The 18,798-nt window shown below is 38.2% G+C and overlaps 3 protein-coding genes and 1 pseudogene across 5 annotated transcripts; 1 reads left to right on the forward strand and 3 right to left on the reverse strand.

Annotated features, from left to right (window-relative positions):
* Nucleotides 1-5,492: 5,492 nt before the first annotated feature.
* Nucleotides 5,493-6,777, forward strand: LOC18009249 (mitogen-activated protein kinase kinase 9). The gene has a single exon (XM_006390487.2). The coding sequence runs from the start codon at nt 5,569-5,571 to the stop codon at nt 6,499-6,501; it is 933 nt and encodes a 310-aa protein (XP_006390549.1). The 5' UTR covers nt 5,493-5,568; the 3' UTR covers nt 6,502-6,777.
* Nucleotides 6,778-7,691: 914 nt separating this feature from the next.
* On the reverse strand, nt 7,692-11,331 carry LOC18009323 (monoacylglycerol lipase). The gene is made up of 7 exons (XM_006390488.2): nt 10,340-11,331; nt 9,763-9,801; nt 9,593-9,663; nt 8,903-8,967; nt 8,745-8,834; nt 8,559-8,651; nt 7,692-8,460 (listed from the first exon to the last, which is right to left on the reverse strand). The coding sequence occupies exons 1-7, from the start codon at nt 10,987-10,989 to the stop codon at nt 8,059-8,061; spliced, it is 1,410 nt and encodes a 469-aa protein (XP_006390550.1). The 5' UTR covers nt 10,990-11,331; the 3' UTR covers nt 7,692-8,058.
* Nucleotides 11,332-12,372: 1,041 nt separating this feature from the next.
* Nucleotides 12,373-15,314, reverse strand: LOC18008955. 3 transcript variants are annotated; one of them, XM_006390490.2, is made up of 13 exons: nt 15,126-15,314; nt 14,942-15,023; nt 14,765-14,852; nt 14,461-14,610; nt 14,132-14,263; nt 13,881-14,031; nt 13,758-13,796; nt 13,581-13,655; nt 13,414-13,473; nt 13,229-13,293; nt 13,027-13,117; nt 12,850-12,937; nt 12,373-12,616 (listed from the first exon to the last, which is right to left on the reverse strand). In XM_006390490.2, the coding sequence occupies exons 1-12, from the start codon at nt 15,225-15,227 to the stop codon at nt 12,899-12,901; spliced, it is 1,074 nt and encodes a 357-aa protein (XP_006390552.1). In that variant the 5' UTR covers nt 15,228-15,314; the 3' UTR covers nt 12,373-12,616; nt 12,850-12,898. The 3 variants fall into 3 exon arrangements, 2 of the variants coding, with proteins under 2 accessions (XP_006390552.1, XP_006390554.1); XR_002899689.1 differs by lacking the exon at nt 12,373-12,616 and having other exon boundaries at nt 12,693-12,937; nt 13,236-13,293; XM_006390492.2 differs by lacking the exon at nt 12,373-12,616 and having other exon boundaries at nt 12,795-12,937.
* Nucleotides 15,315-15,522: 208 nt separating this feature from the next.
* Nucleotides 15,523-18,798, reverse strand: part of LOC18009131 — a 6,227-nt pseudogene continuing 2,951 nt past the window's right edge.

Raw genomic sequence — 18,798 nt, forward strand, 5'->3', positions numbered from 1 at the left:
AGAACATGTTTTGTTTGTATAAATAGATTGAGTCAAGTCCGATTGATCATGAGAGTCTGTAACACATTTTGATCCTTATTAATTAAAGTACTCTGTTTGTCTCTGTTTTTCATCATTAAAACAGAGTCTGTTCAGTTTTTATTAAAAGATCAACATGGTATCAAAGCCCTACTGATTCAAGGGACAAAATTCGAGTGAGAGAAGTTAAACAAAACAGAGAGTCATGGAGACGACGTCACATATTGTGACTCCGATCTTCAATGGTGAGAATTATGGTTTTTGGCGCATCAAAATGAAAACAATTTTCCAGACAAAGAAACTGTGGGAAGTTGTTGAAAATGGAGTTCCGAATCCACCTGCAAGTGGAGATTATAGCCCCGAAGCCACTCAATTAAAAACACGACATGATGAAGCAGCCTTAAAAGATCTAACTGCTCTGCAAATCATTCAGACTGCAGTCTCAGATTCCATATTCCCGAGAATTGCTCCTGCAGCAAGCGCAACAGAAGCCTGGAATGCTTTACAATCAGAGTTTGAAGGATCACAACAAGTCAAAATGATAAAGCTTCAATCTCTTAGAAGAGAATATGAAAATCTGAAGATGAATGAAGGCGACAGCATCAACGCATTCACGACAAAACTGATTGAGACAGGAAATCAACTCAGACTTCATGGAGAAGAGAAATCAGATTATCAAATGGTGCAAAAGATTCTGATTTCACTTCCAGAAAGGTTTGACAGCATTGTGGGTGTGTTGGAGCAAACAAAAGACTTAAGTGTGCTATCAGTTACAGAATTGATAGGCACATTAAAAGCACATGAGAAGCGCATCTCAGTCCGGGAAGAGCGATCAACAGAAGGAGCATTCTATGGAGATAACAAACGTGAAGACAAGCGTCAAAAGAAGACTGAGAAGTGGTGTGGCATTTGCAAACGAAGCAGTCACAATGAAAGTGATTGTTGGTCAAAAAAGAACAAAGGTGGTTCGTCACAACAAACGATGAAAAATGAAAGAAGATGTTTTGTGTGTAACAAACCAGGACATCTTGCAAAGAACTGCAAACTTAGAAGAACTGAGGGAGCAGATCTAAGTTTTGAAGAAACAGATGATGAAAGTCACATGCTGTTCTGCGTGACAGAAGAAGAAGTATCATCACAAGAAGATGATGAAACATGGTTAGTTGACAGCGGCTGCACTAATCATATGACCAAGGAAGTTAAATACTTCATCACTCTTGACAAGAGCATAAAGGTGCCAATCAAAGTGGGGAATGGTCAAAGGATAATGACGGCAGGAAAAGGGAACATTCAAGTGATGACAAGTCAAAGAGAAAAGATCATCAAGGAGGTGTTTCTAGTGCCAGGTCTAGCGAGAAACCTGTTAAGTGTTTCACAGATGATTTCAAATGGATATGGAGTTCTGTTTGAAGCAAATCGGTGCATCATCAATGATCCTCAAGGAAGAAAGATTCTAAATATAAGGATGAAGCATAAGAGTTTTCCATTCAAATGGAAGAAATCTGAAGTAAGTGCCTTACTTGCAGAAGGAGAAAGAGTCAACAAAGATGAGTTATGGCATAGAAGAATGGGGCATGTTGGCTTTGATAAAATACAGAAGATGCAGGAAATGAAGATTGTGAATGATCTTCCCAGATTTGAGGTCACAAAAGGAGTATGTGACTCATGTGAGAAGGGAAAACAAGCAAGGAAAAGCTTTCCCAAGAAATCTCAAACGAAGACAAGTGAAGTTTTGGAGTTAATACACTCAGATGTCTGCGGTCCTATGCAAAACGAATCGATGGGTGGAAGCAAGTACTTTGTGCTGTTTATCGATGACTATTCACGAATGAGTTGGGTGTATTTCATCAAAAACAAGAGTGAAGTTCTCTCAAAATTCAGAACGTTCAAGTCCTTAGTCGAAAATCAGTCTGAAAAAAAGATCAAACAACTAAGGACAGATGGTGGAGGCGAATTCATATCCAAAGAATTCATCAAGTTATGTCAAGAGGCTGGGATACAAAGGCAAATCACAACACCATACTCACCACAACAGAATGGTGTCTCAGAAAGAAAAAACAGAACATTGGTAGAGATGGCTCGTTCGATGCTTGTTGATCAAGGTCTCCCAAAGAAGCTATGGGCTGAAGCAGTGGCTACATCAAATTTTATTCAAAACTTACTTCCTACCAATGCTCTTGAAGAAAATATGACACCAATGGAAAAGTGGAGTGGTGTCAAACCAAGTGTGAAACACTTAAAAGTGTTTGGATCTTTATGCTATGTGCATATACCAGACGAAAAGAGGAAGAAACTTGATGACAAGGCCAACCGTGGGGTGTTTATCGGCTACAGCAGTGAATCTAAAGGGTATAGAGTTCTTTTGTTAGACGAAGAAAAAATTGAAACATCAAGAGATGTGACCTTTGATGAAGAAAAAAGATGGGATTGGGAGAAGAAAGAAGTGAAGCAGATTCTTTTATCTCCAAATGAAGCAGAGACTGTAGAAAATCATCAAGACAAAGAACCAAGTCTGGTTGTAAACACTCAAGATGAAGAAGAAGAAGAAGAAGAAGAAGACTCTCTAAATAGACCAAGAAAGTTTCGGTCTATTAATGAGATAACTCAACAAACGAATCCAGTGGAGGTGGATCAATCACATGAAGCGTGGCTTATGATGAATGATGAACCACAAACCTACGATGAAGCCTCAAAGTGCAAAGATTGGAGAAAAGCTATGGATAGGAAATCAGGATGATCAAAAAGAACAAAACATGGTTGCTGGTGGAGAAACCAAACAAGAAAAATGTCATAAGTGTGAAGTGGATTTATCGCATCAAGACTAATGCAAATGGAGAACCAGTCAAGCATAAAGCAAGGCTAGTTGCAAAAGGATTCACACAACAATATGGTGTTGATTATCTTGAAACATTTGCACCTGTTTCAAGGCATGTTACAATAAGAGTTATATTTGCTCTTGCAGCACAAATGAAGTGGAATCTGTACCAGATGGATGTTAAGTCAGCATTTCTAAATGGAGAGCTTAAAGAAGAGATCTATGTTGCACAACCGCCTGGGTTCATAGCCAAAGGGGAAGAAGACAAAGTCCTATTGTTACATAAGGCTCTGTACGGCCTTAAGCAAGCCCCCAGAGCTTGGTATGAGAGGATTGATGCGTATTTTCTTCAACAAGATTTTCAAAGAAGCATGAATGATGCAGCCATGTATGTGATGAAGAAAGACAAGGATATTCTGATCGTGAGTCTCTATGTTGATGATTTAGTCATCACAGGAAACAACTCTCAACTCATTGAAAGCTTTAAAGAAGATATGAAGAAGGAGTTTGAGATGACAGATTTAGGGTTGCTAAATTATTTTCTTGGAATGGAAGTAATTCAAGATGACAGAGGGATCTTTCTATCACAAGAAAAATATGCCAACAAACTTGTTGAGAAGTTTGGGATGAATGGAAGCAAGAGTGTAAGTTCTCCACTTACACCAAATGGCAAGAAGATAGAAGATGATCAAGAGTATGGTGAACCAACAAAATTCAGAAGCATTATTGGTGGCCTTTTATATCTGTGTGCTTCAAGACCAGATTTGATGTTTGCAAGTTCTTATCTCTCACGCTACATGTCTAAGCCTCTCATGAAGCATTACCAAGAAGCCAAGAGGGTATTAAGATACATCAAAGGTACATCTAACTTTGGAGTTCATTTCACAAGTATTGAAAATCCAGAATTGTTAGGCTACTCAGACAGCGATTGGGGTGGTTCGAATGAAGACATGAGAAGCACTTCTGGGTACGTTTTCACTCTCGGTTCTGGAGTATTTTGTTGGCATTCAAGTAAACAGCAAACTGTGGCACAATCAACAGCAGAAGCGGAATATATTGCTGTATGTGCTGCAGAAAATCAAGCAATCTGGCTGCAAAGACTTCTTGAAGAAATTGGGTTCAAGTGTCAAAATGGTGTTCCAATCTACTGTGACAATAAATCTGCAATTGCGATTGGTAAAAATCCAGTACAAAAGAACCAAACACATTCAGATCAAATATCATTTTGTTCGAGAAGCAGAAAACAATGGTCTGATTCGACTCAAGTATTGTGAAGGAGAAGTTCAACTCGCTGATCTTCTGACAAAGGCACTTGGCGGATCAAGATTTGAGGAACTAAGAAGGAAACTTGGAGTAAAACCGAGATATGATTAAGAAGGAGTGTTGAACGATAATCATATCTCGTATGGTTTAAGTTATTTACATTAGTTAGTTATTTCTCATTAAAAGACACATGTGTGATTAGTTGTGTTTGTAGGGTTGCGTTGTTTCATTTACAGACATGTCGTTTCAAAGAACATGTTTTGTTTGTATAAATAGATTGAGTCAAGTCCGATTGATCATGAGAGTCTGTAACACATTTTAATCCTTATTAATTAAAGTACTCTGTTTGTCTCTGTTTTTCATCATTAAAACAGAGTCTGTTCAGTTTTTATTAAAAGATCAACACTTTTTTCTGCTAAAAAACTTTCTATTGAATGTCTAATTTATCGTCAATTCGTCATATAAGTTAATTAATTTAAATACTAATTATCTATATTGTTATTCCAATATCGGGTGGAAAATATTAGTTCGTTTGCTGTTAGGATTATTTCGACATTTGTTTAAACCAATCCATTCAATTGTTTATAATAATAGTAGTTAGTCTAACAAATACAAAACATAACCACACACGTACAATGACAATAGGCATGTCGCATGTGCACCGTGCACAAATTCACACATGACACATGCAAAAAGGCTAAATACCCTATACACCATATGGTCTCCACAAAGATCTTATCTAAATTTTATAGAAAACAAAATATTTATAAGATTAGGCAATATCTGATTGCGATGGCCTAAGCAAATAAACAGATGGCTGTTAGAAGTTTTTCCACGTTGGCGTAAAAAATGTTAATGCTCTTTCTTTAGTCGTTCTCATTAACTCCTTTTAAGTTCCTCATCCTTTAGCCTTCTTGGTTCATCGAACCTTCACAATAACACCAATTTTTTTCTTTTTCTTGTCATTAGTACGTAGTTGGCAAGAATTAAAAGGTCATAATCATTCATTTATCATTTCTTATGGTTTAATTACCATTATTTTCTTGCTCTATATCCGAAGGCTGCCAAAAAACTTTAATACCAATAAATTTTTAGTTACCTTATCGTTTTTTAGTATGTAGTGGTACTTTTTTATAAAGAAAAAAATAAATAATTACTCACTTTTCCATGATAAAATTCGGACAAATTACAGTCTGATGCATTTAACCACGTGCGTAATCAAAACACTCACACAAGTTGCATTTTTAACGATATACATAGGAAAAAATAATGTGAGTTTCCATTTTAAGATAAGAATAAATTTAAAAATAAAGGGTAATTAGGTCCATCTTCACCTTCCTCGTTGTCTCCTCACACTCTCAAAGACTCAAAAATCATATAAAATCTCAAGCTTCTCTATTTTCTTCTTCCACCAGATTTCTTCAGTCTTCTTCTTCTTCTTCTTCTTCTTCTTCTTCTTCTTCTATCTTTCCATGGCTTTGGTTCGAGAACGTCGTCAGCTCAATCTTCGTCTTCCTCTTCCTCCAATTTCCGACCGCCGCTTCTCCGTCGCTTCCGTCTCCTCCCTCGCTACCTCTGCTGTTATCTGTAACGGAATCTCCGCCGCTGATCTCGAGAAACTCAACGTTCTCGGTTGCGGAAACGGCGGGACTGTTTACAAAGTCCGTCACAAGAACACGGCGGAGCTTTACGCTCTGAAATCCGTTAACGGTGATATGGATCCGATTCTCACGAGACAACTGATGCGCGAGATGGAGATCCTCCGCCGCACAGATTCTCCCTACGTCGTCCGGTGTCACGGAATCTTCGAAAAACCAGTCGTCGGCGAAGTATCGATTCTGATGGAGTATATGGACGGAGGAACCCTAGAATCTCTCCGCGGCGGCGTAACAGAGCAAAAACTCGCCGGATTCGCTAGACAGATCCTGAAAGGATTGAGTTATCTTCACGCTCTCAAAATCGTTCACAGAGACATCAAACCGGCGAATCTCCTTCTCAATTCGAAAAACGAGGTTAAAATCGCCGATTTCGGAGTCAGCAAGATCTTAGTAAGGTCGTTAGATTCGTGCAATTCGTACGTAGGCACTTGTGCTTACATGAGCCCAGAGAGATTCGATTCTGAATCGGCCGGTGGAAGCTCCGACGTTTACGCCGGCGATATCTGGAGTTTCGGGTTGATGATGCTGGAGCTTCTCGTCGGTCACTTTCCGTTGCTCCCGCCGGGACAGAGACCCGATTGGGCGACGTTAATGTGCGCCGTGTGTTTCGGAGAACCGCCGCGAGCGCCGGAGGGATGCTCCGAAGAGTTTCGGAGCTTCGTCGAGTGTTGTCTCCGTAAAGATTCGAGTAATCGGTGGACGGCGTCGCAGCTTCTCGGCCATCCTTTTCTCCGGGAAAATCCTTAATTCGATTTTTTTTTTTAATGTATAATCAGAAACGGATCTGAGAATCTAGATTCTGAAAAGCAGATGATTCGCATTTGGATTAAAATTGTTTTATTTTTGTAGAAACTTGGATAGCTTCTGGAGATATTATGGTCGTAATTTTTGTACATATATATACTCCGGAGTTTAGGAAAAATCGGGGCTTGTAACATCGCCCTTCCATGATAAAACTATTTCTTCAGTCATTTACTCTTTACAGTTTCGTAATGTATACATTACATGACTCATTCTCTAAAATTTTTGTACATAAGATTTGGTAATCAATTATTTACTCTCTTTTTTTTCTTCCAAGTATGTTGTTCCTCTCCATAGACACTAAACTGAATATGAAATCTACGTTTTTTGTTGTCTTCTTGGTCCTTGCTCCGAATAAGTGTTTCAGTTGACTTTTCGTTTGAGAATCAATGGCCTTTGTTCCTAGCCAGAGCATGGATATATAATTTTGGTTTCATGATCAATATATGGTATAAACTATAAGGATAACGAAACAAAATGACGAGAATCTAAGCAATATCCAAACTATATGATCGTATCTTTCGATTATATTTTAATGATTTTAGCTTTTTTCTTTTGGAGGGAAAAACAAAAAAATGCAATAAAGATAAGGGCTGCGCAGTCAAAGTTTAAGGTGCGGCCAAAAGAAGAAAAATCCAGTCGCCACTTAATCATAATAATTTTTGGTTCCCACTTGCTTGAAAGCAAATCTCTCTAATTGAATATGTTCCTCGAAGATTCGGGGGTTTTTAGCTAGTGGAAGAGTTGATAACAACAACTTCATTATTTTTGTTTTTTTGTTTTTTTCCTTCCTACTTAAATCACTAAATTCGAATAAATATGAAATGGAAATGATGACGTATTGACTTACGTCAGCATTGATGATTCACGAAGAAGAAGGGCCTATGGGGTGTCACTCTTGAGAGTGACAAAGAAAAAAGGGCCACCCTTGACTTGCGACTTTGATGTGTATTATTGACAAATAAAATTGGTGTTTCGTTTGATTATTGTTATTGGGTTTCATTTCTCTGTCTCCATCCACTTGTTTACAAAATATTTGTTGGACAAACAAAATGCTTAACTCACACAATGAAATATCATAAAAAGGTAAAAAAGTTATTTACAAGCGGAAACCATCAGAACAGACAAGTCACATATCGATTTCATATTGTAACTAGTATTATAGTAAATAGATAAAATATGAAAATCCGAGGATACAAAATTATTGATTTATTAGGACAATTATACCGTTGTCAAAATGTTTTGAGACGACTCCAATGTTATATCAAGTACTCAAGTAGCATAAGGACTCTCTTTTTTTTTTCTTCATTATTTCTTTCAACATCCAAGCTGAGAAAAATCAACCAAGAAGTTGCTAAATCGACCAAGAACTCCTTTCCTCCTTGCGTTTCTCGGTCAATAACCCAGAGATTTCGGAGAAATTGTTTTTGTTTTTCGTTTTTTGTCGTGTCTGAATCAAGAAATTCTTGATTAGACATGATAGTAATGGTTGGTTTGAAAGAGCTAAACCCGCTGGTTTAGCCAATCTAATATGACTCCAGCGATGATTTCTCTCTCAGGTTCGAAGAGGAGATCGTGAAGCAACCCATCGTAAAGCTTGATTGATTTGTCAGACGAAGAAGCTTCGTCGTAGAGCCTCTTAGAGGCGTTGGGATCCGTCACCGTGTCTGCTGTACCGTGCATAACAAGAAAAGGAACTTTCACCTTTTCTAGGTTTTGCTGCAAATGAGAAGCGATTCTGAGGATCTCATAACCGGTTTTAACCCGGATAGATCCGGTGAAGACTAACGGGTCAGAGTATTTGGTGACAAGAGCTTGTGGATCACGAGAAACCGGCATTCCTTTCTTGTTTGCTGCACTGAATTGATACCTTGGTAAGAGGAACGCAACGATTGGAGCAAGAACCTGTTTTGAAGAAGAAAAAAAACAGAGAGCTGATCAGATTGTTAAGAACTCTTTGACAATGCTTGAAATAAACGACTTTTCGGGTTAATTTAACTTACAGCGAAGATTGGATGCGATGGTTGGACTCCAACAGCTGGTGAAGTCAAAACAATGCCTGAAACTCGAGATTCAATCTTTGGATCCAGCATAGCCTGCACTTAATTGTTTTACCAGTGTTTGAGATTTTGAAGAATCGGATTACGATATGATGTTTATATAGTAATGGGTTTGAAGATGTTGTTTACCTTGAGGATGATGGCTCCTCCTGTTGAGTGTCCGATGCAGAAACAGGGGAGCCCTGGATTCTCTGCGAATACTTTGTCAAGGAAAGATTTCTGCAAAAATAATGGTGTGAGTTTGTTTCAAAGCCGACTCAGAAACTATAATATAGAGAAAGACATACCAAATCTGCGACAGCGTAATCAAGGGAAGGAACGTAAGCGTGAAGCCCATCGCTTCCACCATGACCTGTTAGATCATACAAACAAAAAAATTGCTACTCACATTAAAATATACAGATTTTTTGGAAGTTATCATTGAGAGAGATACCTAAAAAAAGGCTATAAGTTCAAATTGTTTGCAGATATTACAATGCACAGTCCCTAAGTTTTAGGCACTGTAAAGCTAAAGATGAGGTTCATGTGTCACCTTTCCACACGAATTAGGCACCACCTCAACATAAAATCACAATATTCCCTGCGACATCCAAACACAGAGAGGCATTGTTGGAGAATTTTTTGTTTCTAGCCTATGAAACAGCTGCATCGTAAAACACTCATGTTTCCGTAAATTTAAAGGCACTAAGGTCAACGTCTTTCATATATCACACCAAATGTTCAATATCAATACAACCACCTTTGGTACTATCACTACTATGTCAATAAATTTAACCTCAACACCTTGACTATCATCAAGATCCATAGTTGGAAACCATGTTTAGATTTATACTTTAGGTAATTTTTAGTGTGATGTGCGAGGAAGAGAGATTCAATTTGACCTAGCAGAGAAAACTAAATGCTTACAGTTTACAGAAGCACCTTTAGCTATGATGAACATCGAAACGGTAACAAAAGGTGAAAGGGAAGGAGATTACCGATCCAATCCATGCCATAGACTTTGAAACCATTAGCATTTAGCTGCTTTGCAAAATCGCTATACCTGCCACTGTCCAAATTTTGAAAAAGAAAGTGATGTTAAGCTTCTTAATGACATTAAATGTATAATCAAAGCAAATGGTGCAAAGCTAGAAGAATGGGTTCAAACCTATGCTCGTTTAATCCATGTAGCAGAACAACAAGTCCCCTGCAAAAAGATAATAATACTGAAAGATAAGAAACCAGACAAGAAAATGATGAAAGATAACCAGTCAATTTAATGACTTGTATTAGAACAAAACTCAGATTAGCTTACAAAATTAGAGGCATGAAAGTCTCAAAACCATAGAATCAGTGATAGTGAGAAAGAAACATTAGAACAGGTTACTACTATGGACAAAGTCTTCTGGTTGTCTGTATTATATATACACATTGATCCTTCAAAACAACATGGACAAGCAAGATAATCTTTTTCTACATTTTTGCCAGCTAAACTTCTTGATCTTCTCTTAAAGAATCTTAAGAAATGCTTACCAACTAAGAGTCCCATCCTGATACTGGATCCGCATATCTTGATACTTATTAGATTAATTGACAATTATATGATTGTTATGCTTAGATTTTCCATTACCTCACGTTTTCAATTAATCATAAGATTGACCACCACCCATTCCACATTTTGAATTTTAAAAATGATTAATTTACAGATAAAATGAGATTCTGTTTTTTTTTTTTTTTTAAATTACCTGTGATTTGGGGAAACAGGAGACCATGACTGAGTAAACAACGTATCGCCTCTCTTCGTCGTGAAAAGCGAAAAATCTCTGACGGAGCTTCCATCGCCGTCGTCATCCTCCAAAACTCGCCTCATCGCAAGCTCCCGTCTAATCGCAACCTCCTCATCCACCACCGCCGCCGGAACCGACGGAGGCGAAACGCTGCATCCGCTCGCGCCGATTTCTCCGCCGATGTTCCTCTTCCTCACCACGATCTGCGGCGAGACCCACACCTTCCTCTCCTGTTTCTCGTCTCTGATGACCACCGCACCGGTTCTCCGCCGCCAAACGACGACGCGAAACGGAAGGAGCAGGAAGAGAATCAGCGATTGGATTATCGTAACGAGGCGCTTGAGCTCTCGCATCGAGAAGAGTGCCCTAACGCGACCGCTGGCTCCTGATGTTAGAATCAAAGTTGATGAATCCGATCCCATCGACATTGTTTGCACCGCCATTGACGACGATGACGATGATGACGATCGTCGAAAAGCTGTAACACTTATCGGGAGATTGTTTCGAATTCGATTCGCGTGATTTAGTGAAGTCCCTGTGACGGGTAATCTGGGGATTGAATTTTTTCCTCTTGCTATTAAGATCGTTCCTCCACTTGAACAGATCATAAAACGAAGGAAATGGAAAAAGAAAAAGAAAATGGAAACAAATCTATCGTTTTTTTTTTCCTTATTCCAAAATTAGCGGAATTGGGAAATTTTGAATGGAAAATCCAAATTTAGGGCTTCCTCTGTTTGAACAGGATAAATAACAGAGCTCAGATAACAATGGCTGAATGAAGAAGAAGAACGAAGACAAGAAGAAATTATAACAAAACGATTCAAGAGAATAAGCTTTTTAAAGATATAATTCGAATGAACAGTTTTTGAATAACAAATTCAATGTATGTGTAGAATTTGTGTTTTTGTTTGTTTTAAATCACGTTTTGTGAATTGCTTGGTTAAAAACTTGGCAAAGGTGACTTCGTAGCTTCGGGATGTGAGATAAAATGAGAAGAGACGAGGAGATTGTTCTAGAAGTGACACGTGAGAGGTCCATATTATTTTCAATTAGTTTAAAAATAATACTTATATTTTTTGCAAGAAATTACCCTAAAAAACCGTCCTATCATATGATCCATTGATCCTATCTATAAAAAGCTTTTTCCAACAATTTTATTTTTATGATTCTTGTACACGCCTTCTTTCTCTTTTGTCGAAATCGAGTGGAGTGGCCTTCTTTTTTATTTGAATTTAGATATATATATCTATTATATCTATCGCTTCTTTTTTTTTTACATATAGTATTTTTTACCGACCGAATCAGCATATTTTTTGAAGCCCCGTAACTCTGCCTCAGCCAGGCTTGGGAAGAATAGCAGAGCAAGTACAAGTATTAGTAGCATAGCAAAAATGCGTTCCTCATCATTAAGTCATTAAATGAATATGTTTGCTCGCGACTCTCGGGAGAATCGATGACTGCATCAAAGATGCACTTGTTAGTACATCTGAAAATTCTGAATTAGCTAGTTGTAAATAGCCCCAGGACTATGGAATCTATCCTTAAATTTAATCATTTTTGGTTGATAAATGCAACTTAATAAAATATCATTTTGTGGTACAATAAGCTAGGACATACTCCCAATAATAATAAAATACTTTCCCAGAATTTTAAATTAGTTAATTAAATAAACGATTGATTAAAAAATGATTATCTACTGTTTATTACTTTAAATTCTGTTAACTATTTGATGTTATAAAATAAAATACCTTTTCCGTGGTTGACACATTTAGCAATTCATTTCAGAAATTTAGATAAAAGCACCATAAGTCGGAGGTATCCAACTACCATGCCTCGCACGTCACGTCATGATTTGGACGATAGAATAGAGAAGAATAGACAAGTCTTTTTTGATAAAAAAAATAGACAAGTCTCGTTCTCAACTACTAGAGCCACGAATTAGAAACACGTTTCAAAAAATAAGAATCACAAAACAAAACTTGTCACGATCAATCCGGATTCAAACATGTTCACTCCACACTAACAGAGAGATTTTAACACATTATAGCCGCAATTATCCATCACAGTGATTATATTGAAGATTCGCTTGCATAATAAAATTAATATGCAAACAAAAACAAGTTATGGAATAGTCTAAATTTCTGACAAAAAGCCACGTGGAGAAACGCGGCGGGTTATCGTCGTGAAAGAAACAGAGCCGCCGTTGCTTTCGAGGCCCACGAACCAGACACGTGTCTGAAAGACAAACCACTCGTGTCTCTTATCCGCTCGTCACCACTTAAAGAATCAGATAACTTCTGAAATTCGTTAGTAATAAGAAACATTTACATGGCTACAAAAACACCGTTTTGTTGCAAACGCCCACTCTCTTTCTCTATTCGAGTAGCGTCAGATTTCATTTCAACCACATACGAATAATAATAATTTATACGAGTGAGTGTAACATAAACGTTGTTTACCGACATAACTCTTAGACACACACTGATGAGACTGAGAAACTCGAGGAAAACTGTTACTTCATTTACAAGGTAGCCTGTATGTCCTGGTGATCCGAATCTGGAAAACAAACAATCATCCCTTTTAAAACTCTTTGAACAACAACACACAATAATAAAAATGAAGGCTTTTGGCGAAATGAAAAGTACCTGTGCAAACGCGTAAATTGCTCGTAAGATTCTAGCGTAGTCAGTTTCGAGCATCTGAATCACCAAATCAGCCAGTAACGTGCCCCACATTCTGCAGATTCAGATCAATGAGCATGTAAAGTAAACGCAGGTAGGTGCCTAGTGCAATTAGCTTTGGTATACAACTCTTAAACAATCTAGGATTAGGGCAGTGTATACTAACACCGGACCGAGTAATTGCATCGCTGTTCTTAAGCCAAGGTATCTGGATGCAGCTCCTGCAAACCCCTGTGACCAATTATTGGTAACCGTAAATCACATTGAAAGGAGAATTTCATTTATGTAACTAACATTAGCTTAAATGCGATAGCACCGAAAAAAAAAAAATAGGATGGAGAAAGTAACTACATGTTTTGCTGCAAGCAGAGCTGCTCGAGATTCCAAGTTAATGGCAGCTAACTGTCCACCCTGTATTGACATTTGTAATTGGTTTATTATCTTAAAGCTTCTCAGATCCGTGAGTGATGATATTAAAATTCTTCAGCAGTGCGATGAGATGGAATACAAATGCAAACCTTTTTTAGCATCTCTCTCCTCATCTGGTAGTTGGCAGCTTCAAGGAATACTTTTCCAGATAGCTTCTTAGCCAACTATACAGGGCCAGACGAGATCAGTATACCCTCAGGGAAGAAGAAGAGTAAGAAGTAGTTTAAACACATAAACTGATAAAACCTGGGCAAATGTGATCATACCAACTGATAAACCTTGGCAAATGTGATCATGCCACCACCCTGCAAGCAGAGAGGGAAACACATGTAAGCCTGAGAAAGAAATGAGGCAATATTAAGGTGAAAACACCTTTAAAACAAGACTACCTTGAGAATCATAGATTGGACCTCTGCAGCACCTACTTCTAGTGCGGCAAGTAGTTCAACTTTCCACTTACTGAGCCCGAGTTCTAAGCTTCCCTTTACCTTTGATGCTTGAGAATTTTCCCACAAGCCTGGAAAAATCCCTGATGCTTCACTATATGTATAAGTTACGAGGTTCAGCCGAAGAAAGGAGTACAAAAGAACTCACTCAACTGAAAAAGCTTACAGCGAAACGAATGAGTCACCCAAAATACCTCGAGAAATTATCGACAAGATAAAGAAAAATCTCTGCTTCTAGGTCCTCTGTTGGCAATTGGCTGGAGCAGGGAATACTCAACTTATCTCTCACCGCAAGTAAAACGTTTCTGTATGAAGGTCTCCAACCCCTAGACAATGAAAGACTCATAGCAAGTAGATAATGGATTAGTTCCAAAAGAGTCAATGAAACACATTACTCCAGACAAAATCAAGGTTCATATCTACTTCATTTGGAACTTAAATACCCTATCTTGCATCCTATCGAAGCCCATAACAAGAAGCTATTTTGATTGTCTAAAGTCAAGGAGAGAACAAGCAAGCCTACCTAAGCGTTGAGCGAGCATCTGCAGCGAGAAACAAGAATCTCGACTCAAGAGCTTTGATAAAACCATCTCGCACCTCAATGTCTTGGCCTATCATTAGTCGGTCACTTCCTCCTTTGTTTGGAATTGATTTCAGGAGAGGGCTGAAGTAGCTGCTCACCAAACATAAGCCATTTTCAAAACGTTACTCAGATCAAAAGAAACAACATCATCAGATCTGTGCTGAGTCTCCAGAAACTAAGATTTTGAATTTGAGTTTCTTCCACAGCCAAATCACTAGAACACTACATAGCTTCTGAAATTCACCTGGGACCAAAAAGGATATTCTCGAGCTCATACAACTCAGAATCGGTGGCGAGCTCGAAAACCAAACGGAGCTCCGGATCATAGGTGGCTGGAAAAAAAACCCCAACATTCATAGAAACGCTAGTGCAATGTACGGAAGAAAACGAGTGAATCACTTCCAAACTAAAATCATTCTACCTTCCGATGGCAATTCTGAAGCCGCCGCCGCCGCCGCTAAAGAAAACCCTCGCTGTTTCCTCAACCAGACGGCTCTAGGAATCTTCACAATCAAAACCGAAGAGAAAAGGAAAGGTGGGAAAATGAAACCTAAACAAAGCAGCCTCTGAGAGAGTGAGATAAGGTAGAGAGAGAGAAAGAGTACTTGAAGAGAGAGCTTGGTCAGACTCGGATGATGACGAGAGAATGTGCAACGAAGCGGAGGAGCTACGAATGATGAGACGACGGCGCCGGATACAGTGGTCATCGGAATCAATTACTCCCTCTGCTTCCCTGACCGACGGAATTGTTCACAACTTCATTTTCTTCTTCTTCCTCTTTTTTCGCTTTTTTTTTATTTGAGAAATCAATTTCTTTTTAAGCTTTTCAATGTTTCAAATTCAATTAAGGGCCCTTCAATTAATGATATAATTTTCATAACTACATTGCAAAATCCTGGAACCTGGATTGCACTGGGTTTATACACTATCCTTTTTACTTATTACTTTCTTACCACTTATGATTTAATATTTAAAGCCGTTTTATATCGGACTCAACATAGCTTTGTAACAAAAAATACATATTAGATCAAGGAAAACATTCATGAATAATAATCAAAGGACTAAAAAAGAGATTTACTACAATCTGTTCTAAGAGAATAATAATCACAAGTTTGACAACATAATGTTACATCTAATCAAATCTCACAAAAGTTTCTTCTTCTTTTCTCATCTCACCTTTGCACTCAGATAACCTTTGAATGAAGAATACAGCAGCCACAACGGAAACAAAAACTTACATTAAGGGTCACGCACGCACCAAAGGGGCCTTGAACCTTTGTACATACACTAATCAACCGGTTTTTGCTGCTTTTTCTACAGCCACAGTAAGTCACTCTGTTGTTTTCAGGAGTTTAAGCAGAGATTGGCTCGTAGGGGTATGAAAGCCAAGGGTGCTTGAGAGCCTCTGATGCAGAGGGACGCTTCTTTGGGTTTATCTCTAGAAGATGAGCCACAAAGTCTGTGAATCCTTGGTCTCCCATTGGAAGCCGATGTCTCAAGGATGTTCTTTTAGGTATCAGGTACTCCAATCTGCTGCTTTCCTGAAACATGATATCATTTTTTTTTTTCTTTAGAGAGAATGTTCTTATTAACAGATTATGTATATGCTTCTAAACGTTAAGAGTTTCATAGTTTTGGCATTCAGGGAATGTTCTTTTAAGGTCTCTGGAACACACTCACCTGGTTCCGCTCGTAGAGCATTCGGTTTTTTGTAAAGTATTTGTGGGAATCACGTCCCTTGGTAAGCATTTCTTGATCGATCGATCCTATGATTCCCATAACCCTTGCAAGCAAACTGGCTGGAGAATCGTTCTGGAAAAGAACCTGCAAAAGTAACTCCACAAAATCAACAACCAATCCACCACAGTCTAGCTTTTCCAAACTCCAGCAAAGTTTGCATAAATGAAAGAATTGCCCGTACATAGTTCAGCCAAATTCCACCCAAGAGGTTTATCGATGTGGAAATGTGGTTTCACTTCCAAATATTTTGGATTAAAATGATATGCTAAAGCAATGACATCCGAAATTGACCGAGTCAATGGAAAATGCAGAACTTACATTGCCTGTACATAGTTCAGCCAAAATGCACCCAAGAGACCACACGTCTATTTTTTTATCATAAGGAAGTCCCAAAATGACTTCTGGTGCTCGATATGACCTCGACTGGACATAAGAGCATAGGTGATCTGTCTCGAAACAGCTACTTCCAAGGTCAATGACTTTTATTTCACATCTGCTGTAGCTTTTCACCAAAATGTTCTCAGGCTTCAAATCACAGTGTATAAGTCCAAGGCCATGCAAAAACTGAAGTGCTTCGAGGCATTGGATAGTGATTGACTGTACAAAATGGTCCAAAAGAGATCAGGAATCGGCTAGACATGTACCTATGTTAAATGGTAATGATGAAGCGGACAAACCTGCAATCTTGGCATTGTGAAATAAACTTCACCACCTGATTCTCTGTTAAATTTGTGGAATTCGTATAGATTGGCCTTAAGAAGTTCGCATACAATTAGCAAATGCTCCTACAAAATACAGCCAAGGAAATCATTATTTCTTAGGGGCTAAAACTTTTGAAGAGAAAGACGCTAATTTAGAGATGAATGCACAGCTTGAAGAGCTCATAACATCAACGACAAAGCAAAAACTATCTTATGAAATGATTACATGAACTATAAGTATCTCTTAGGTCATGCTGATCAAATCTGGAATAAGCTCCAATGACTCCATGAAATGACTCATGAAGAACTAGATATGTACGTATTTCATCGGTGGGAAACTTCACGATTGTTAGCATAAAATCTCAAGTAAACAAAGAACATTATGAAGATGGAAAGAGTGCTTTTCTCCAGAACAACGTATATTTCATATGAGAACTGTCGAATGATACTTTTGTTTATGAGAACTTCCTTTCCCTTTTACCTTTCTCCATCCAACAAACCTAATTGGTATTCCATGACCCCATTTATTTCCATAAATTGCAATACATCAAATTTCTCAGAAGGTAATACCACAACATCTAACATTTCTTACTTGATAAATTGGTTCCGACCTCTCCTAAAGTTACACAACTGGTCCATTTTGAAATGCTCTAGCACTGTGCAACAGAGACGTGAGGACTTACCCGGTAGTAAAAGTAATCATACAACCGGAGAAGATGGTATTTGTCAGCAGGATCATGCTTGTTAACATACTTCAAAAGTTTTATCTCGTCAAGACTCTGGTCAAAGAAGTCTTTGTTGTTCTTTATAATTTTTATACAGACGTCCATTCCTGTCTGTAAGTCATGCGCTTGGATGGCTTTACTGAACGCTGCTGATCCGAGGTACTCAGTGACATGGTAACGCCCAGCAATGACCGAATTTAAAACCACGTGAAAGTTCTTTTCCTCTTCGAAACCAGTTCTGATAAATAATAGCAAACAAATAATATGAGAGCAGCACTCAGCAATATAGGACGATATAAAAAATTCTACTAATCTAATCTTGGGTATAATTTGTCAGAAGAAAATAAATATTCACATATTTTTTGACATTGGACTCAGTACTCCCTGAGCAATACAATACTGAAGCAATGTAGTTAGTTCAATTAATATACTATCCACCCTTCTACTTAACCAGAGATTCAGAAAGGCATGCTCTCCTAAATAGGATATAAAGCGAAAAAATCAACGTATTAAACTGTTATAGTTCAAACCATAAAAGTCGGGGAGAAATCTTACCTGTTTTTTCTGTGCACGATTTTGAGGTCAAAGGTTTCAAACTCTTCCTCTTGGGCCTTAATTTGTCTAACTTGCTCTTGGACAGCCACAGCCTCTTCATCATCAAGTGCTGTCACATGGTCATCCTCTCTTTCACTGCTATCATTTCTATCATCTTCTTTATCAGCATGCTTTCTTTCTTCGCAAGCATAATTTGACAGAGAAGAGGGAGATGAGTTTACAGATTTTATGGACGTTTCATTATTTTCTTTCACGGAACTTCGAGAACTTGACGAATCACTACTTTTCCGTCTCCAAGTTGCAACCATATCATCAGTAGCAGTTGAAGCACTCAAACGTTCAGCGTTCTTATCTCTGATTACCGTTTTGTGATTGCCAGACCATAATGATTTACTAGATTCTGCATGCATCAATTGCCCATCTTTTTGCGACGAGCCAAACGAAAAACCTCCATGAGTTTGAATCTTTACATCAAATTCCCGCCAGAATCGTGATCTACATGTAATCTGGACCATCATTTTTAACTTGCTTTCTGGTTACTCCTTGGTTGATCCATC

The sequence above is a fragment of the Eutrema salsugineum genome, unplaced genomic scaffold (assembly GCF_000478725.1).
Source record: "Eutrema salsugineum unplaced genomic scaffold, Eutsalg1_0 scaffold_9, whole genome shotgun sequence".
NCBI classification, from domain to species: domain Eukaryota; kingdom Viridiplantae; phylum Streptophyta; class Magnoliopsida; order Brassicales; family Brassicaceae; genus Eutrema; species Eutrema salsugineum.